Genomic DNA, 22,445 nt, shown 5'->3' with positions numbered 1-22,445 from the left:
GGGAAGCCTGATGCCTTAAAGGGCCAGCGCTCCCCGGTCAAGCTCTGCAAAAACATGAGAGAAGACGGGGAAAGGTAATGGGGAAAATGTTCCATTGCTGGCGTTTCAGACTGTACGTCCTGCTCCTCCTCACACACCCCTACCCCAGATTGTTCACGGTCGGGGAACAATGGAAACCGGGAAAGGAAGTCAGCGTTCGCGTTCTCAGTACCCTTCCGGTGGATAAACTCGAAAGAGTAAGGTTGCAACGAGAGGAACCACCTGAGAACACGCGGATTGTTCCCCTTATTGCGACTCATCCATTGGAAAGGGGCATGGTCCGTAAAGAGTAGGAAGTGGGCACCCTCCAGATAATATCGGAGTTTCTCAATAGCCCACTTAATAGCAAGGCACTCCTTTTCAATTATAGGATACCTCTGCTCCCTAGGAAACAGTTTCCGACTGATGAAAAGGATAGGATGTTCAATGCCTTCAGGTGAATTTTGTGACAACACGGCACCCAGACCATGCTCTGACGCGTCTGTGTGTAGTAGGAAGGGTTTCGAGAAATCAGGAGAGCGGAGAACAGGAGCAGAAGTTATGGCTATCTTTAATTCCTGAAAGGCCTTCCTAGCAGCAGATGTGGGTTGTTGAAGGTCCTTGGTTTTGACGTTCTTTTGGAGTAAATCCGTTAGGGGCGTTGCTAGTTCAGAATACTGGGGTATGAAGCGCCTGTAATATCCAAGGAGCCCCAGGAACGCCCTAACTTCCTTTTTTGTAGATGGAAAAGGGGCCTCCACTATAGCTTTCACCTTCTCTGACTGAGGTTCTATGACTCCAGTACCCAAAAGATAGCCCAGGTATTTTACTTTCCTAAACCCGGCTTTTGATTTTTTTGCATTAACATGCAGGCCAGCGGCTTGAAGAGCGGCAAACACCTGGGTACAGTGTTGGAGATGGGTGTCCCAGTCAGGACTGAAGATGACTATGTCATCCAGGTAGGCTGAGGAATATTGCTGGTGGTTTTGCAATAACTGGTTCATTAATCTTTGAAAAGTGGCAGGTGCCCCATGCAACCCAAAGGGTACGACAGTGAACTCGTAAAGGCCGCTAGGGGTGGCGAAAGCGGTCTTTTCTTGGTCCTCCTGTTTAAGCGGCACCTGTCAATAACCTTTAGTAAGGTCAAGTGTAGTGATAAACTGGGCTTCTCCTAATTTCTCTATTAGCTCGTCCACTCTGGGGATGGGATAGGAATCACACTTTGATATGGAATTCACAGCACGAAAATCAATGCAGAAGCGGACAGAACCGTCTGGTTTTGGCACTAATACTATTGGGGAAGACCAGTTGCTTTTTGAGGGTTTGATAACACCTAAGTGCAGCATGATATCTACTTCTTTCTCTATAGCCATCCTTCTCGCAGCCGGTATTCTATACGACTTTTGTTTCACTATTTTTCCTGGTTGAGTGTTGATAGTATGCTCTGCTAGAGTGGTTCTCCCAGGCAAATCAGAGAAGATGTGTGCAAAAGGGGCTAGGGTGTTCTGAAGGGTATTCTCCTGCTCCTTGGTTAATTCTGGGTTAATGACCAATTGTTTCAATGTGGATGTGGAAGAGGAGAGGTCCTCGACGTGTTGTACGTCTTGAGGAAGGGGCCCTAGCCACTTCTTAAGAAGATTTATGTGGTATAGTTGGCACTTTCTGGGGTTGACCTGTATCTTGAAAGACGTTAAACCGACATTTTCTGTCACTTTATAGGGGCCTTGCCATCCTGATTTAGTTTTCCCTATGGCAGCAGGCAAAAGGACCAAAACCCAGTTACCCACGGACAGCTGTCTCCACTTCTGCCCTCTATTGTACAGTAGTTGTTGTTTCGTTTGGGCCTTTTCTAGATTGGAATCCGCAAATTCCCTCAACTTGTGTAGCTTGGAGCGCAGACCTCTGGTATAGTCAAGAAAGGATTTTGTTTCCTCTTCCTTTTGTTGCTCCCAAACCTCTTTAGTAATTTCTAGAAGACTTCTGGGATCTCTTCCATACAGTAGTTGGAAGGGAGAACAGCCTAAGCTTGACTGTACCTGACTCCGTACCACATATAGGGCCAATGGAAGCAACATGTCCCACCCTTTCCCTTCTACAGATAAGAGTTTCTTTAGGGTCAGTTTAGGAGTGGCGTTGTAGCGTTGACATAAACCATCCGTTTGGGGATGGTAGACTGAAGTCTTGATATGGGAGATGTCTAGTGTTTTACATATTTGGTTCATTAACTTTGAAACAAAAGGGGTCCCTTGATCAGTGAGTATTTCCCTAGGAAACCCAACCCGTGAAAACAATTCCATCAACTTATCTGAAATGTTCTGAGTTATAGGAGTTCTTAATGGGAAGGCTTCTGGATATCTGGTAGCGTAATCCACCATAACCAAGGCATACACATGACTCTTTTTTGTGCGTGGTAGTGGCCCAATAAGGTCCATTCCAACCCTTTCAAACGGGTTGCCTACAACCGGAAGAGGCTGCAAGGGAACCGCCGGGGGTTTATACGGATTCTTTTTCTGGCAGACCTCGCATTCTTGACAGAATTTAGTGACATGTGCGAATATTCCTGGCCAGTAAAAATGTTGTAACACCATTTGTATTGTCTTTTGTGCGCCCCGGTGTCCAGCCAACAGGTGTGAATGTGCAAAGAAGAGGACCTGCTCCCTAAATGCCTGAGGTACTAACAACTGAGGGGTGTCTCCCTGCTTTCCTATCCTATACAACAACTCATTCTGTATCAGAAAAGAAGGATCGGATGAAGAGGCCTGCTCTGCCTGTTCCCAAGCCGGCATGAGTGTTGGGTCATTTTTTTGGGCATACCTAAAACTGGTATCCAGGAGCCATGGGGCTTGAGTGAGGAGAGGGGGGCGGGTTCTTGGGGAAAACGGATGCTTTTGTAACCTTTCCTGTAAAAGGAACAAAAAAGACGGGTTATCCTGCCCTATTATCATCTGTTCAGGTAGAGTAGGAACAACCCCAAGCCTAACGTGTACGGTCTGCCCCGTAGGAAGTGTCACTGGAATCCCTATCAAGGGATGGCCTTCACATCCCCATGGACACATCTAATGGGAACCGTTCCCTTCCTTACCCCGTTTGAAGGAGGCACTAGGGACTGCAGAATACCGGACTGTTTGCATCCGGAATCAAGTAGAGCTTTTATTGTTGTCCCTTCTACCTGTACACTTAAGTGAAAACTAGGACCCAATTCTGCTGAGTATAGAATGGAACGTGGTATACATCCAATGTCCATTGGTTCTTCCTGCGGTTTCTTCCTGGGACAATTCCTAGCGATATGACCCCATTCTCCACATTCAAAGCATTGTGGATTGCGAAGAGGAGGTGGGTCTAATTTGAACGGTTTAGGCTTCACAGGCTCTAGGGCTGGTTAGATGGGTTTCTTTTCTTGTTTAACCCCACTGCCTATGGGTTTTGGGGTCTTGTCTGTGTCCCAAGGTAACGCCCTAGGTTGCGCTCTGTAAAACATTGTGGCCATCTCTACTGCTTGTTCTGGGCTGAGGAGATGGTGTTGTTTAAGCCACCTCTGAATTGGATATGGGAGAGCCTCGAGATATTGTTCCAGATATATCATTGCCATGATCTCGTCTTTGGACTGGTTCTGGGGTTGTAGCCACTTATCAGCAGCTGCCTTTAGCTTGAAGTACAAGGTTTTTGGATTGTCAGATGGCGTGCCTCTCTCTTTTCGGAACTTTACCCTGTAAGCCTCAGCATCCATGCCCATGTGGTCTAGGATAAGTTCTTTAATTTCCTTATAGGGGGTGTTACCGTTGGGGTTAGCCACTTGGTAAGCAGCTTGGGCTTCTCCGGTTAGGAGAGGGGCAAGGAAGAAAGGCCACTTAGCTTCGGGCCAACCGGAGGCTCGTGCCGCCCTCTCAAAATTGAGAAGAAAGGCATCGGGATCCTCCCCAGTGGCATATTTTTGGAGGGAAACGTTAGGGCCAGTACCCGCTCGTTTTTGCAGTTGGGTGGTTAGATCCCTGCGGTCGTCCGCCACCTTCAACATCTGGTTGGCGTGGTTTATTAGTCCATCTTTTATCAGTTCCCGGTCTGCATTGGCAGAGGACATCTGTTTTTCCACTGCCCATTCTAACTTCTCCTGTCCCCGAATCAACTGCTGAATGAGGTTTTCCATTGTGGAGGCGGCCTATGATCCCACTTCTGACACCACGTGTCGGGTGGTGGAGAAGCAGACCAGGAGTCAATGGAATCTAGTTCAGTGGGTTTTATTACCAAACAGGTGTTTTTAGGGGGGAAGAAACAGTTCGTATATTAAAGTCTTTCCACGAACAGTCTATCAACCAAGATACAACACTCTTTCGGTGCAAGGTCTTCTGGTCCTTGTAGTCGGGTACGACCTCTCTTGTACTCCTAACAAAGCGGGACTTGAATGTCAGGTTTGATGGCCGTCGAACACCGATACCCAAAAAGGAAAGAAGAACAAAAGAAACCTGTAAGGGGGTCGTTCGGAGTCTATAGGATTTGATGCAGGAGGCCAGGGGAAGTGTGGGGGCTGTCACTTCGACCGTCACCAGTGATTCATGCTTGTGCTACTATTTTACGCTGAAGACCGGCCCTTTACTCTGTGCTTCCCCGCCCATAGCTCCCTCCAATGAGCGGCCCCAAACCGAGGAAATGCGCCCCCGTACCTTGTGGAGCCACGTCCCTCCAGGGCCGTGGCTCGAGTTGTTGCGTTGCCAGGTAGGGTCTGGCTGCCCGTCTGTTCCGTCCTCGGCTTCCTCACTGCACCGGTGCGTTTCCTCCGTCGGGTCAGCTTTCTCGTGGTGTCGGCTTCCCGTGCTCTTCCGTGGCAATACCGAGAAGGTTCTGGCCAGCGTCCTTTCCTGGCGTTCTTCGTCCGTTGGTCCTGTAGAACGACTACTTTCCTCGGCGGCATCCCTTTTGAAGAACTCCGCCCCACGTGACCTGTACGATTCCTCCGGGAAGCCTGACGCCTTAAAGTGCCAGCACTCCCCCGTCAAGCTCTGCAAAAACATGAGAGAAGACGGGGAAAGGTAATGGGGAAAATGTTCCATTGCTGGCGTTTCAGACTGTACGTCCTGCTCCTCCTCACACACCCCTACCCCAGATTGTTCACGGTCAGGGAACAATGGAAACCGGGAAAGGAAGTCAGCGTTCGCATTCTCAGTACCCTTCCCGTGGATAATCTCGAAAGAGTAAGGTTGCAACGAGAGGAACCACCTGAGAACACGCGGATTGTTCCCCTTATTGCGACTCATCCATTGTAAAGGGGCATGGTCCGTAAAGAGTAGGAAGTGGGCACCCTCCAGATAATATCGGAGTTTCTCAATAGCCCACTTAATAGCAAGGCACTCCTTTTCAATTATAGGATACTTCTGCTCCCTAGGAAACAGTTTCCGACTGATGAAAAGGATAGGATGTTCAATGCCTTCAGGTGAATTTTGTGACAACACGGCACCCAGACCATGCTCTGACGCGTCTGTGTGTAGTAGGAAGGGTTTCGAGAAATCAGGAGAGCGGAGAACAGGAGCAGAAGTTATGGCTATCTTTAATTCCTGGAAGGCATTCCTAGCAGCAGATGTGGGTTGTTGAAGGTCCTTGGTTTTGACGTTCTTTTGGAGTAAATCCGTTAGGGGCGTTGCTAGTTCAGAATACTGGGGTATGAAGCGCCTGTAATATCCAAGGAGCCCCAGGAACGCCCTAACTTCCTTTTTTGTAGATGGAAAAGGGGCCTCCACTATAGCTTTCACCTTCTCTGACTGAGGTTCTATGACTCCAGTACCCAAAAGATAGCTCAGGTATTTTACTTTCCTAAACCCGGCTTTTGATTTTTTTTGCATTAACATGCAGGCCAGCGGCTTGAAGAGCGGCAAACACCTGGGTACAGTGTTGGAGATGGGTGTCCCAGTCAGGACTGAAGATGACTATGTCATCCAGGTAGGCTGAGGAATATTGCTGGTGGTTTTGCAATACCTGGTTCATTAATCTTTGAAAAGTGGCAGGTGCCCCATGCAACCCAAAGGGTAGGACCGTGAACTCGTAAAGGCCGCTAGGGGTGGCGAAAGCGGTCTTTTCTTGGTCCTCCTGTTTAAGCGGCACCTGCCAATAACCTTTAGTAAGGTCAAGTGTAGTGATAAACTGGGCTTCTCCTAATTTCTCTATTAGCTCGTCCACCCTGGGGATGGGATAGGAATCACACTTTGATATGGAATTCACAGCGCGAAAATCAATGCAGAAGCGGACAGAACCGTCCGGTTTTGGCACTAATACTATAGGGGAAGACCAGTTGCTTTTTGAGGGTTTGATAACACCTAAGTGCAGCATGATATCTACTTCTTTCTCTATTGCCATCCTTCTCGCAGCCCGTATTCTATACGGCTTTTGTTTCACTATTTTTCCTGGTTGAGTGTTAATAGTATGCTCTGCTAGAATGTTTCTCCCGGGCAAATCAGAGAAGATGTGTGCAAAAGGGGCTAGGGTGTTCTGAAGGATGTTCTCCTGCTCCTTGGTTAATTCTTGGTTAATGACCAATTGTTTCAATGTGGATGTGGAAGAGGAGAGGTCCTCGATGTGTTGTACGTCTTGAGGAAGGGGCCCTAGCCACTTCTTAATAAGATTTATGTGGTATAGTTGGAACTTTCTGGGGTTGACCTGTATCTTCTAAGACGTTAAACGGACCTTTTCTGTCACTTTATAGGGGCCTTGCCATCCTGATTTAGTTTTCCCTATGGCAGCAGGCAAAAGGACCAAAACCCAGTCACCCACGGACAGTTGTCTCCACTTCTTCCCTCTATTGTACAGTAGTTGTTGTTTCGTTTGGGCCTTTTCTAGATTGGAATCAGCAAATTCCCTCAACTTGTGTAGCTTGGAGCGCAGACCTCTGGTATAGTCAGGAAAGGATTTTGTTTCCTCTTCCTTTTCTTGCTCCCAAACCTCTTTAGTAATTTCTAGAAGACTTCTGGGATCTCTTCCATACAGTAGTTGGAAGGGTGAACAGCCTAAGCTTGACTGTACCTGACTCTGTACCACATATAGGGCCAATGGAAGCAACATGTCCCACTCTTTCCCTTCTACAGATAAGAGTTTCTTTAGGGTCAGTTTAAGAGTGGCGTTGTAGCGTTGACATAAACCATCCGTTTGGGGATGGTAGACTGAAGTCTTGATATGGGAGATGTCTAGTGTTTTACAAATTTGGTTCATTAACTTTGAAACAAAAGGGGTCCCTTGATCAGTGAGTATTTCCCTAGGAAACCCAACCCGTGAAAACAATTCCATCAACTTATCTGAAATGTTCTGAGTTATAGGAGTTCTTAATGGGAAGGCTTCTGGATATCTCGTAGCGTAATCCACCACAACCAAGGCATACACATGACCCTTTTTTGTGCGTGGAAGGGGCCCAATAAGATCCATTCCAACCCTTTCAAACGGGTTGCCTACAACCGGAAGAGGCTGCAAGGGAACCGCCGGGGGTTTTTACGGATTCTTTTTCTGGCAGACCTCGCATTCTTGACAGAATTTAGTGACCTGTGCGAATATTCCTGGCCAGTAAAAATGTTGTAACACCATTTGTATTGTCTTTTGTGCGCCCCGGTGTCCAGCCAACAGGTGTGAATGTGCAAAGAAGAGGACCTGCTCCCTAAATGCCTGAGGTACTAACAACTGAGGGGTGTCTCCCTGCTTTCCTATCCTATACAACAACTCATTCTGTATCAGAAAAGAAGGATAGGACGAAGAGGCCTGCTCTGCCTGTTCCCAAGCCGGCCTCAGTGTTGGGTAATTTTTTTGGGCATACCTAAAACTGGTATCCAGGAGCCATGGGGCATGAGTGAGGAGAGTGGGACGGGTTCTTGGGGAAAACGGATGCTTTTGTAACCTTTCCTGTAAAAGGAACAAAAAAGACGGGTTATCCTGCCCTATTATCATCTGTTCAGGTAGAGTAGGAACAACCCCAAGCCTAACGTGTACGGTCTGCCCCGTAGGAAGTGTTACTGGAATCCCTATCAAGGGATAGGCCTTCACATCCCCATGGACACATCTAATGGGAACCGTTCCCTTCCTCACCCTGTTTGAAGGAGGCACTAGGGACTGCAAAATAACGGACTGTTTGCATCCTGAATCAAGTAGAGCTTTTATTGTTGTCCCTTTTACCTGTACACTTACGTGAAAACTAGGACCCAATTCTGCTGAGTATAGAATGGAACGTGGTATACATCCAATGTCCATTGGTTCTTCCTGCGGTTTCTTCCTGGGACAATTCCTAGCGATATGACCCCATTCTCCACATTCAAAGCATTGTGGATTGTGAAGAGGAGGTGGGTCTAATTTGAACGGTTTAGGCTTCACAGGCTCTAGGGCTGGGTTGATGGGTTTCTTTTCTTGTTTAATCCCACTGCCTATGGGTTTTTGGGTCTTGTCTGTGTCCCAAGGTAACGCCCTAGGTTGCGCTCTGTAAAACATTGTGGCCATCTCTACTGCTTGTTCTGGGCTGAGGTGATGGTGTTGTTTAAGCCACCACTGAATTGGATATGGGAGAGCCTCGAGATATTGTTCCAGATATATCATTGCCATGATCTCGTCTTTGGAATGGTTCTGGGGTTGTAGCCACTTATCAGCAGCTGCCTTTAGCTTGAAGTACAAGGTTTTTGGATTGTCAGATGGCGTGCCTCTCTCTTTTCGGAACTTTACCCTGTAAGCCTCAGCATCCATGCCCATGTGGTCTAGGATAAGTTCTTTAATTTCCTTATAGGGGGTGTTACCGTTGGGGTTAGCCACTTGGTAAGCAGCTTGGGCTTCTCCTGTTAGGAGAGGGGCAAGGAAGAAAGGCCACTTAGCTTCGGGCCAACCGGAGGCTCGTGCCTCCCTCTCAAAATTGAGAAGAAACGCATCGGGATCCTCCCCAGTGGCATATTTTTGGAGGGAAACGTTAGGGCCAGTACCCGCTCATATTTGCAGTTGGGTGGTTAGATCCCTGCGGTCGTCCGCCACCTTCAACATCTGGTCGGCGTGGTTTGCTAGTCAATCTTTTATCAGTTCCCGGTCTGCATTGGCAGAGGACATCTGTTTTTCCACTGCCCATTCTAACTTCTCCTGTCCCCGAATCAACTGCTGAATTAGGTTTTCCATTGTGGAGGCGGCCTATGATCCCACTTCGGACACCACGTGTCGGGTGGTGGAGAAGCAGACCAGGAGTCAATGGTATCTAGTTCAGTGGGTTTTATTACCAAACAGGGGTTTTTAGGGGGGAAGAAACAGTTTGTATATTAAAGTCTTTCCACAAACAGTCTATCAACCAAGATACAACACTCTTCCGGTGCAAGGTCTTCTGGTCCTTGTAGTCGGGTAGGACCTCTCTTGTACTCCTAACAAAGCGGGACTTGAATGTCAGGTTTGATGGCCGTCGAACACCGATACCCAAAAAGGAAAGAAGAACAAAAGAAACCTGTAAGGGGGTCGTTCGGAGTCTATAGGATTTGACGCAGGAGGCCAGGGGAAGTGTGGGGGCTGTCACCTCGACCGTCACCAGTGATTCATGCTTGCGCTACTATTTTACGCTGAAGACCGGCCCTTTACTCTGTGCTTCCCCGCCCTTAGCTCCCTCCAATGGCCGGCCCCAAACCGAGGAAATGCGCCCTGTACCTTGTGGAGCCACGTCCATCCAGGGCCGTGGCTCGAGTTGTCGCGTTGCCAGGTAGGGTCTGGCTGCCCGTCTGTTCCGTCCTCGGCTTCCTCACTGCTCCGGTGCGTTTCCTCCGTCGGGTCAGCTTTCTCCTGGTGTAGGCTTCCCGTGCTCTCCCGTGGCAATACCGAGAAGGTTCTGGCCAGCGTCCTTTCCTGGCGTTCTTCGTCCGTTGTTCCTGTAGAACGACTACTTTCCTCGGCGGCATCCCTTTTGAAGAACTCCGCCCCACGTGACCTGTACGATTCCTCCGGGAAGCCTGACGCCTTAAAGGGCCAGCGCTCCCCGGTCGAGCTCTGCAAAAACATGAGAGAAGACGGGGAAAGGTAATGGGGAAAATGTTCCATTGCTGGCGTTTCAGACTGTACGTCCTGCTCCTCCTCACACCATGCAAAGAATTTTACTCTGTGTTCAATTGAAAGTCATTAAAGACATTTGAGAAATGAAGAGATGTGACCTGAGTTCTTTAATTTAAGAAGAGAGGCTAGTTGTTTTATCATGTAGGCTTTGTGATTTTTTCTCTTTCAATGGGTTAGTGGATTTTTCATCCAGTTGCATATGCACTGTACACAAAAGGGTAAGAAGTCACAGAAACTGCATCATACATAAAATTATCAAGATCTCTTCCGGCCTGTCTGACCGGCAGGGGAGAGATCAAAGGCCTTCATACCAAACTCCTTCCTCGCCAGGATAATGAGAGGCTAAAACTCCTCCCTCGCCTTGCCCAAATGCAAAAAATGGGAGATAGATCCCACATTGCTTTCCTTGCCCAGAGATGAAGCGTGGAATGTCCCTTACTCTTCATACTAAATTATGAACAACCCCAAAGTCATCCTGAGAATTGGTAGATGTTACCCCCTAAACCCACAACGTTTTGCCCTAGAGCAAAGGAACAAAAATAAATGACACCTGGGCAGCAAATAGAGACACAGATGTGCCAACCCCCTATACATCCACAGGCCATCATGCAGTGTAATTGACAATAACTCCCATCTTGCCTAAATATAGGCAATTGACTTTTCTTCCAAAGGTGGAAAACACTATGGCCATTTAATTGCTGTTCTGGCATACCACGTCTCCCATGTGTATATACATAACAGGTGTCCCATGGGACTCATTCTAATAGGGTACCTTCTTATGTGTCTTAGAGGCAACTCAGACTTATTCATTAGACCAACATTAATTTAAAAGAAGACGAAATTGTGACAATATTCAGGGGTCATGGGTCTTTGTTCAGCTTTCCCCCACCTTGCTAAATGGTTTGGGGTGAAGATGTGGCCCTCTCCCTCACCTGCCCTAAGAGAGGTAATAGCCATGTTTAAAAAGAAAAAAACCCACAAAAAATAAAAACAAAAGAACAAGACAGTCCTGGTTTTCCTCTCAACATTTGGCAAGGCTGAACTGGAACAGATGTTGATGGACAACAGCAAGACCAGAGCAGATCATAACTGCCCCAATGACCTGTTTACAAATTTCAGTTAGGGTGCTGAAGCAAGTGTGCCCTTCATGGCATTCAAACCAATGCAGTATAGGGCTGCATTCTGAAACTGAGAATGTGTGCTATTTCAATGGGACACATAGCATTGTCTCAAAACATTGTATAGAGTTGTATGTCAATATGAACAGACAACAAGGGCTGTATTATGCAAGGTCATGTTCACCCGCTTTGTGCTCCAACGGGACACTTTTGTATTACAGAAAGGACCGCAGACGCTTGTGCAGCCCATCCTGTAATACAGATAGTGCTGGTGCACATATAGAGCCAGCGCTATCACTAGAGGGCATACCCTCATTTGCATGGGTGCATGACCCCATGAAAATGAGGTAATCCCTTTGCCTCTGCACCTGCACTGTATTATAGACGCAGGCGCAGAGGTAAAGAAACTGTTAGGAGGTGCACTGTCAGTGTGTCCCCTGATGGCAGTCCTCTGGAAGGGGAAAAGGGGGTCCTATGGACTCCCCAGACATCCCCTTGCAGGCATATGCAGTCACTCACTGCACCTGCCTAAAAGGGGACCTCTCTCCACTCTTAAAAGTACAGACGGGTTGCCGTGTGCACAGAAAAACAAGGAGCAGCGGCTTCAAAGCCACTCCATATTTCTCTTGAATGAGCTTCCCCTAGGGCAGCACAACTTCGCGGGTGCCCTGGGGGCAGCGCATTCAATGTAATTAGCTGGGTCTGGAGGCTCAGTGGACTGATGCATCCACTGTAGGGGCCTGTGTTAAACCTCATGGTCACAGGTTCTAATACCGGTGGGTCTACTCAGCCTTTCATACATCTGATGTCAATAAAATTAGTACCATTAAGTTTGGTAACAATATACATCTGTTATTCAGTGCTTTGAGACCCTTGGGTGATACGTGCGCTTTACAAATACACATGTTATGTTAATAGGAAGCCCTTTCACTCTTTGCGCCCTGCACACCCGTTTTATGGTGTGCTGTGGCGGAAACAGGAAAAATGCGCCCTATATGTTGTAGGATACCCTGGTATCTTTGATAAGTGCTTTGGTAACACGTTTTCCTATACTTTAGGCTTCTCCAGAACCAGAAGTACTTTGGAAGAAGGATGGCCTTCCACTATCGCGCAGGGCCACAGTGACCAGCAGAGAAGGCCTTTCTCAGCTCATAATCCCCTGTGCTGATTACGCTGACAGTGGAATCTACACCATTATGCTGAAGAACTACTTCGGAAAAGAGTCCTTCAACTTTGAAATCCAAGTAGCAGGTACGATAGTGTCATGTCTGGTACAACTGGGGATGTCAAGTAATAGTATTCACAATTTTAGCGTAGTCATTGTCCGCATCTGATGTACAATTCACTTGCAGGACATCAAGTGGCTGCACGTTTGGCAGATTAGGACTGTGCTCATTGAACATATGCAAAAGATCAACCAAAGAGCAATATGAATGGAGGCTGAGTGAGGAAGAGATGCTTCTCCTTGGAGGGTGTTGGTGGCACCAAGAGGAAGGTGTACAGAGCACTGGGATGCCCTTGAGGATCGATCTCACCCCATACACATCATATCCTATTCTGCTAGACTAATACAGGTGCAGGAACTTTTCAGACCCTCCCATGCTCACTGGCTAAGGTTTTTGTAGTTCACCTTATAATGTAGAATTCAACATGTTCTGCCTAGTCTGTAGCTTTAGAGCTGGGGTTAGAGGGGAATGCTTCGGAATGCTGCTCAGGCTGTAACCTTCTGCTTGGAGTAGTCTTCCATGATGGCATGAGGGCAATTAGAATCAACCAATAAGTGTTCTAATGGCCCATTCAAGGAGCACTGATGACAAGTGGACAGAGTGGGAGAGGTGTGGCGCAGCGGGTAGAGCGCCTTGCTCTGGACAGCGGGGCTTGCAGTTCAATCCCAGGTGGCAGCTCAGCTCAGCATCATGTGACTCTGGGCAACAGCTCACATGGGGCCAGATGTAGTTAATCCCAGATTACCGATTCTTAAATACCGAATCAAACCGATTCGGTATTTAAGAACTGGCAATCGGAATGTAGGTATTTTTACCGAGTCAATTACCGAATCCGGAATATTCGGTAATTACCAAATTGGTATTTACCGATTCGGTAATTGCCATTGATTCCTATGGGCCTTGAGGCCCATAGGAACCTATGGCAAATACCGAATCAGTAAATACCGATTCGGTAAAATTACCGAATTGACAAGGGGGACAGGGTGTCACTTTGACACCCTGTTGCACCCCTGATTCAGGCTTGTGTGCCATGTGACACACATACATGCCCTCAGGGCATGTAGGTGTGCCACATGGCACAGGTGTACATGCACAGATGTGCATGTACACAGGAATTCGTTATTTACCATGCAATAGTATTACATGGTAAATAACGAATTCTTAGGGGCCTGTGGCACTGTTTCCAGTGCCACCTACATATAGATTTACCGATTCGGTAAATTTACCGAATCGGTATTTTACAGAATCAGTAAATTTACCGAATCGTAAATTTACTGATTCTGTAAAATATAGGCCCCCTACATCTCAATCACCAAATACCGGTCGGTAACGCCGAAATCACCCGTTACCGACCGGTATTTGGTGACCTACAACTGGCCCTTAATCTCCCTGACAGCCCCCACCACCTGGATACCCTTAGGGTACGATGAGTTGTGCTTTGTAAATCTGGATTTATTATTAATATTATAACAGAGTAGCACAGCCACTGCAATGGAGAAATAATGTTTGTCTCCATTCATTCCTGATCATCATAAATATGCAAAAATGTGACCTTCTCTGAGTCTGTACTGTAATGCATGACAGATTGGGATTGAAGCTGCCAACCTACCTGCTGTCATAAACGGGGGCTTTAAAATAGAGGAATCGCTCTTCTTTGGATGCCGTATCAGCCCTGTTGTCTTTTTCCCGAGACCCCGAAACTGCAAACGCCAGCATTCCCGGTGGGCGCTCGCCTGAGGCGTTATTTCCAAGCGCCGGGCGGTGCTTAAAAGGACGCGGAGACTCCCGCAGCACGGGACGCGCGCGGGCATGCCCGGGCGCTGCCCGGGTCAAGGGCGCAACCTGTCCGTGCCCGTCGTAGCCAGGAGGAGGCTGGGCTGGGCCGGGCCATACCTCTAACATCTGCACCAGGAATATAAGTAAGCGGAACTTTTGTTTGTGACTTTGGACTAACTGTTGGCAAAGTTTCAGAGGATAAGCTTCTCACTTTGTGGCGGGGCGTTGGAAAGCCCATAGGAGGGGGTTTATGGCCACAAAACAGAAGCTTGGGAGCCCGAAAGTTGGGGGTGGGGTGGTAGGTACATTGGATGCCTTTTTGAGTAGGGCTGAATCGGTTCTCCAACATGAGATACAGCTCACGGAAAAAAGGCTTTCATTGGGAGCTTATGCGGCACAAAAAAGATCATCCATGGGAGCAATAAGTGAGGTTAAGTCACCCGTCGTAGCCGCAACTTTTGTTAACCACTCAACTATTGATCAACCGGAATACATACAGGGGGTACGGACGAGATGCACCAGAGTACATCTCAGGAGCGTCTGGCATTGGCTCAGATGTGTACTACTTCGTTGAATATGTCTGCATATGACATTGCACACGGACCCATGGTGATCCCCACTACCCCACAGATTCTTGTCGCTCCCTCGGCTCCACTTACACCCTATATTGTGATCAACTCCCATACTGATAAAAGAGAAGCCCAAGATAATCAGGTAACTAGGCCAAAGAGACCATCCATAGAAAGCATAGGGGTCGTAGGTGGAGTGGGGCAACCTTTGGCAAAGCGAACAAAGGGAAGTTTTGCAGTAAGGGCCCAAAATAAAGATAAAGGGAGAGGCAAGTATCAGAAAGATAATTTACCACAGTCATCTAAATCTGGGACGGCCCATCCCGAAAATGTGATGGACCACTGGAACGAATGGAAACACTAAAACTAACAATTCTTGCACCCTTTTGGACCAAATTAGGGCAAATTGAGGAAAAAGTTGCCCGTTTGGCAAAAACTGCAGAAGAAAAGAATTATATAAATTTGGTGAAAGCCCATGGGGGAGGTAGTATTTTAACCACTCATCCAGGGGGCTTAGAACCAGGCGAAACTTTGGCTAAACAATTAACCAACACTGCTGCAGATAGCACAAATGGCACAAATCATGCACTAATCCCATCGACCCAAGCTGGGAGAACTGAACTGGTGGGGCAGAGCAGGCTAGTTGGTATTTCTCAGCAGGGGTGTGAGCGGCAGAAACAACCCCTTTTTACAAGTTTTACTGAATCGCAAACACCTAATGATCTCCCTGGGCCTTCAAATGTTCCATTAGTGGGGCATGGGGGAGGCCAAAATCTAACCAGTATTCTAGCAGGAAATGTACTGTTAAAACATACGCAAGATGTCATAGATCTACCACGGCGGCAAGTCCTCTTATTGTAGTTTTGGCCAATGTTCCTCCATTAAGATCGGACCAACCGGAATCCTGGACGCAGCTAAAAAATAAATCTGTGGACTGGCTGGCCAAACATAAATGATTTAGGCCTTCATTAGCTAATAAAATTGTCATGGTGCGCAGAGTTGCATGGCTTGGAAGATCCCAGAAAAAGATTGGGGGGGATTGTGTCATTGTTAACTTTCGATGTCCTAGAGTGGCACAAATGATTCGTGAGGTACAAGACCATTTTTCCCCCGTTACCTCCATTGCTGCTTTACCATTGGGGTATTTTTATCGGCCACTATCGAGATCATATGGGGAGACTATTCCGTCTATTGTAGTATCAAATAGATTTGAGGCCCTGTCAAATTTAGACGATCAGGGGTGACTTCAAGCAGGTAACACCTTTATAGAGGCCCCCCTACATAGAACCCTGTCCTTTAATGCCTGACTACACACCGGTGACTCCTATTCATATTACACATCCCGTTTCCGTCCCACCAATGGAAACTGAAGGTAATCAATTGGAGTGGCCTGAAACTGGATCTGAAGTAAAAATTCTGTCATGGAATATAGCCGGTTTGCGTTCAAAAAGGGGGGACACAAATTGGGAGTCGTTACTTCGAAAGCACCACATTATTGCGCTCCAGGAAACCTGGGATTCACAGGACTCATATCATCTGGACGGGTTTTGCTGTTTTGGGAAAAATGCCGTGCCATCATCTATGGAGAGATCAAGGGGGGGTCTTTTGATATTGATTAGCCTTAAACTGCTTTATAGGCCCAAGCTGATAGTGACCCATACCTCTAATATCTTAGCTGTTAAACTTGTAGGCGATAACTTAGCTGGTCTATTAGTGGTGAACTTTTATAATTCTTATACAAGAGTAGACGACCTGGAGCATTTGATATCTCTAACTACCTTTCTGGATGATTTTGAGTCCAAAAATGACGCTCCTTACCAATTGTTAATCCTTGGTGATTTTAACACTCACGTTTGTCCATCCAACTGTGTGCAAGGGATTGAAGAGGAACATAGACCCCAGGGGACAACTCATTTTGAACACACAACGTGCGGGGCCTATCTAGAGAGTCTTTTATGTGCTTTTAATCTATTCTGCCCGGAACAAACAGACACTTCCCCTCCAGTCCCGACCTATTCAGGGCAGGGACATGGAAGCATTATTGATTACATTTTAGTCTCATGCCCGTTGATTGAACTACTGGGCACAATTTGTGTCACGTATAGTTGTTTGAGTGACCATAATCCCCTCACTCTGATCCTTCACATCCGGGCTTTTGAAACAGGGAAATCGCTGGCTCTTATTTCAAATTCCATTATTGCTACTAAGGATCAAGCTCGGAGATTAAAATGGGAGGCAATTACACCTAATAACTTCCTTGAAACTTATATAGAGGGCTTCCAGAGGATTTCAGTTTATGCTCAAATGTGGACTCCGACCCACTTGAAATCATAGGTGCTTATTACCGCATTACGAAGCAGGTAGCTACTAACTTGACGCTACGCTGCAAAGCAAGACCCAAAAAATACAAAAATTGGTTTGATTTAGCATGTGCTACCGCGCACACTACACTTCTAGGGGCCCTGAAGGAACCCATAAGGGACGTAAATATGGTCAAGCAAGCTAGAAGGGCTTATAAATCTGCAATAAAAAAATTAAATTACAGCTAAAAGAAATGGTTTGGGAGGAACTTAGTCAAGCAAGCGTCCTATCTAGCAGCTCCAGATTCTGGAAAGTAGTTAACAGCCTAATGTTCAATGAAACATCTAATTCAGTTACGGACTGTCTTATCCCTCCAGAAAAGTGGGTTGAACATTTTAGCGGCATATATACTGATGTGAGCCAAGAGGTGTCATCTGTACAAGGGGACAATATCCACGCTTTAAGTGTGCGTTTTACAGAGGAGGAAGTGACTGAGGCGATCATGTCGCCAATCAAAGGGTAAAGTGCCATGCCCAGATGGGTTACCGGCAGACCTTTATAGGGCCGATCCTAGTGTTTGGGCCAGATTTTTGACACTTGTTTTTAACGCTGCGACAAAGGTCGGCTTCCCCAAGTCCTGGGCTAAAGCTGTCATAATTCCAATTTTTAAAAAGGGTGCAAGAGATGATCCGGCCTGTTATAGGCCGATCTCTCTTCTGGACTCTGCAGCTAAGATAATGGGGAAGGCCGTACTCACCCATCTAACAGATTGGTTGGACAAAAATAGCATTTTATCGCACCTGCAGTATGGGTTTAGGCAGGGAAAGGGCACGACAGGACAACGCCTTAACCTACATCTAGTTATAGGGAAGTACACGGTCGCTAAGCGGGGGGACATCCATTTATCCTTTATGGATTTATCCACCGCTTTCGACCTTGTAAACAGACAAAAAATTTGGGCTTCCCTTCATTGCATTGGGCTAGAACCAGTGTTGATTTTGTTTCTGGTAGTCATCCATGAAAATACTTCGGCGGCTGTCCACTATAATGAAAATGGAAGCCTAACTGAGGAATGTATAGTGAAACGAGGAGTACGAGAGGGGTGCATTCTTGCAACCCTGCTGTTTACACTCTATATTAATAAATTGGGTGACGCTCTAATCTCTTCCTGGAAGGACATCCCCAGGGCAGGTTCAAAAATGATTCCGGCATTATAGTATGCAGATGATGCTGTATTGGTGGCTAGGACGTCGCAGGGGCTACAATCCCTTTTAGATTCTTTTATCGATTTTATGGATTCTTTAAATCTAATTACTAACCTCAAGAAGTCACACTCTATGAGTATCGGAAAGGGACGGGCTAAAAATACTAAGTTTTATTGTAAGGGCAATGAACTTACAAAAGTCCCCACTTTCCCATATCTAGGCGTACTTTTTGATGAAAGGCGATCATGGGTTATGCAGCGTGTTCATAAAAAGAATACTTTAGTTAGAGCGACTGGGTCACTATTAGAATTGGCAAAAAGGATAGGTTCCAAACCGCTTCCGGCCCTCATGAAGATTTATAATGCTAATTGCCTCCCGATGGTTACATATGGGAGCGACATATGGGCTTATGCGGAGACTGGTGAAATACAGAAAGCAGAAAATGATTTTTTCCGTAGACTGCTATCGCTCCCAGCCTCCACTCCAATTTATAATCTCCATGAGGACCTAGGTGCCGGTTTTATCTCAGACCAGATTGCGGTTGCCCCATTATTATGCTGGTTAAGAATCTGGGCACAGTCACCACCAAACCTGAATCAGTTGATTATCCAAGATTGTGTGTCCTTGGATAGAGGATCTGATATTCCGTGGATTCGCTATGTAAGGACACAATTGGATTTAATGGGTTGTTCTGAGTTATTTCTTAAACCAAGAGCTCTTAGCAAAGCAGCCATTAGAGCTATGAAGAACCAGTTCCTAAATAGGGTGACATCAGCAAGGGAGGAGGCGGAACTAGTAAAACCTTCGGTGAGGAGCTTTGTTATGTTAAGTTTATGTAGAGAAATACAGCCTTAATTAACTTACATAAACAAACCGTTCCATCTGTTTGTGTTAACTAGGTTCAAGTATAACATGCTCCCCTGGCTGCTGTCATTCCCAAAAGGCTTTTCAAAAAAGGGGTCTCTGGGTCAATGCCCCTGTGATAATTTTTCGGAGCAGAATACCCTCCATATGTTTTTTTTCGGTGACTTTTATGTAATATTACGCAGGAATTTCATTCTACCATTGTTAAGAGAGCACATTTTGTGCAAGTCAGGCCAGCGTTAGCCTATTTGCAAATGCTCGGTTCCCCGGTTGTATGCTTTGGGGTTGCTAGTTATATTACTGGGGCAATCAGGCGAAGAAATAGACTCCAAACATAGTACTGTTTCTCTTCTCCCTTTTTTAAGTTTTTATGTCAAATGAATTTTATAAACTTATGCATTTTGGTATGTGACAAACTTTTTAATGTATTTATTTGAAAGCCAAGGGTGTTCTTAGTTGGCGGCGTACAAACGGATGGCAATTGGTCTTTTTAACTGGATTTATGTCTAAATGTCTGTCGCAATTATAATGTATAATACATAATAGGTAGCTGTGATGTATCTGTGCTTTTAAATTTTAACCGAATAAAGAAACTTTGACTTTGACTTTGGCATGACAGAGGCTGTTGCCTGGGGCACTATAAGTGTTTCATGGAATAGATTTTAGGCTCATTTAATTAAAGTGCTCTAAGCAGAGTGAGTGTGAAGTGGGTTGGAATGCAAGGTATTCTAATGATTTAAAGAATTAATATTAAGCTTTATAATGGGGGCTGTTTACAATGTATGTTTATAATGTTTCCTGCACTGAATTGTGACATACAGTGTTTAAATATTTTTGTAAGTTTGAGCCTTCCAAGTTCTATAGGAAAGGAGCACATATGAATTTACTATTGAGAAATGCTGTCACTGTTCCATCTGAACTATGTTAGTTCCATGAAGCAACACGCATTGGCCAAGCCAATAGGTCTGCATGGGCTATTGGCTTTGGCAAAGTGTTTTAGCAGTGTGGCTGCTGTTCATCATAGCTAAAAGTTAGTGGTATCTTGTGAGGTTGGGTATGCCGGGGTAGATTGGAGTGGGGTAGCGTGTAGTAGTGTGGATTGGGGTAGAGTGGAGTACGGTAGATTGGGGTGGAGCGGGGAAAAGTAGTGTAGATTGTAGTAGTGGAGTTGAGTGGGGTAGGCTGGAATTGAGTGGAGTAGAGTGGTGTAGATTGGAGTTGAGTGTGATAAAGTGGAATGGGGTGGAGCGGGCTAAATTGGAATGGCGGTGGGGTAGATTAGAGTGGAGTAGATTGAATTTGGGTGGATTGGGGTAGACTGAGGTGGAGTGGGGTAGATTGAGGTGGAGTGGGGTAGATTATAATTGAGTAGGGTAGACAGTGGTAGGTTGGAGTGGGGTAGATTGGGGCAGATTTTGGTGAGATATATTGGAGTGGGGTATTTTGAAGTAGGATAGATTGGAGTGGAGTGTGGCAGATTGGAGTACAGTGGGGTAAAGTGGAGTGGGGTAGCATGGTGTGGGGTAGATTGTGATGGCTGGAGTGGATGTATGACATTACAACGCATACTTTTACATCGCATGCCTTTGCAACGCGGTATTTACAACGAATACCTTTACAACGCATAGTGCTTTTGGGCGCTGGATAGTGAATAGTTTAATTTACTATTCCAACTCCAGTCCCCGTGGATAGTAGGGAAGGTGTTGGATAGTACGTTAAACCTATTCCCTATCCTAGAGCGCCCCCCAGCGCAATGCGTTGTAATGGTTTGCTTTGTAAAAGTTGCGTCGTAAAGGCACTGCGTGGTAAAAGTTGCGTCGTAAAGGATGTATACCGGCTGGAGTAGATTGAAGTGGGGTGGGGAAGAGTGAGGTAGAATTGGAGTGGAGACAACTGGGACAGATTGGAGTGAGTTAGAGGGGGTGGGTTAGAATGGAGTGAAGGAGAATGTGGTAGATTGAGGTAGAGTGGAGTGTTGTAGGTTGGGGCAGATAGGAGTGGGGTAGATTGGAGTGGAGTAGAGTGGGTTAGATTGGGTGTAGTGGAGTGGGGTGTATTGGAGTGTAGTGGGGTAGGTGGGGAGGAGTGTAGTGGGTTAGATCGGGATGGAGTGGAGTATGCTAGATTGGGGTACAGTAAAGTGGGGGAGATTGGTGTGGTGTAGAATGGGGTAGTTTGGCTGGATAGGAGTGGGGTTGAGTGGAGTGGGTTAAATAGGGGGAGTGGGGTACATTTTAGGAAAGTAGAATGGGTTAAATTGTGGTAGACTGGAGTGGGTTAGATTGTGGTAGAGTGGAGCTGGGTAGATTAGAGTGGTGTGTGGTATATTAGAGTGAAATGGGGTAGATTTGGTGGAGTGGAGTGTTGTGGGGTAGATTGGAGTGGGGTAGTTTGGAGTGGAGCAGAGTGTGGTAGATTGGTTGGATTGGAGTAGGATATATTGAAGTGGAGTGGGGTAGATAGGAGTGGAGTGGGGAAAACTTTGATAGATTGGAGTGGGGTAGATTGGGTAGAGTTGAGTGGGATAGATTGGTGTGGAGTATAGTGGGGTAGAGTGGGGTAGAGTGGGTGAATGGGAGTGGGGTTGATTGGAGTAGAGCGGGGTAGATTGGAGTGAAGGGGGGTAGATTGGGGTAGCCCAGAGTGGAATAGATTTGAGTGAGGTAGAGTGGGTGGGGTAGATTGGGATGGGTGGGGTAGTTTGGAGTGGGGTAGTTTGGAGTGGCATGGGATGGAGTGGAGTGGGATAGATTGGGTGGAGTGTTGTTAGGTAGATTGGGGTAGATTGTAGTGAAGTGGGGTAGTTTGAATGTATTGGGGTAGATTGAGTGGATTGGGGTAGAATGGAGTGGAGCAGGGTAAATAGGGTTAGGGTGGAGTGGAGAGGGGTTAGATTGAAGTGAATTGGGGTTAGTGGTATACAGTGTACAGTGGCATAATGTATAATAGAGTGTCTTAGAGTGGAGGGGCGTATAGTGGAGTGACATGGTGTAGAGTGAAAGGACATAGAGTGGAGTAGAGTGTTGTAGAGAGGAGTTGTGTAGAGCAGAATGGAGTAATGTAACATGGAGTGGTGTAGAGTGTAGTATGCATGGTGTGGTAGTGCAGTGCCATGACAGATAACACATTTCCAATTGAAATGACCATTACATTTGCACAGACATACAGTTTTACTGTACATACACTATAATGTGTGGATATGTCATCACCTAGTGTATTGATGTATTTTGATCATATTAAATTATTTGTTTTCACCACACTTTGGAATTACAAAAAAAATTAGCTTCGTTTCTACTTTCCTATTCTGGCGTATTCTGAAATATCAGCACAGTTCATTTTTGT

General features: G+C 46.3%; 1 protein-coding gene across 1 annotated transcript in view; it reads left to right on the top strand.

Moving 5' to 3' along the window:
• IGFN1 (immunoglobulin like and fibronectin type III domain containing 1) overlaps positions 1-22,445 on the top strand; it is a 392,344-nt gene that overhangs the window by 314,582 nt on the left and 55,317 nt on the right. The window contains exon 20 of the mRNA XM_078644199.1: positions 12,221-12,413. Within this exon, the coding sequence (XP_078500325.1) occupies positions 12,221-12,413 (193 nt within the window). The remainder of the gene's footprint in view (positions 1-12,220; positions 12,414-22,445) is intronic.

The sequence above is a fragment of the Lissotriton helveticus genome, chromosome 5_1, assembly GCF_964261635.1.
Source record: "Lissotriton helveticus chromosome 5_1, aLisHel1.1, whole genome shotgun sequence".
NCBI lineage: Eukaryota > Metazoa > Chordata > Amphibia > Caudata > Salamandridae > Lissotriton > Lissotriton helveticus.
This window is presented reverse-complemented; position numbering and strand designations above follow the sequence as displayed.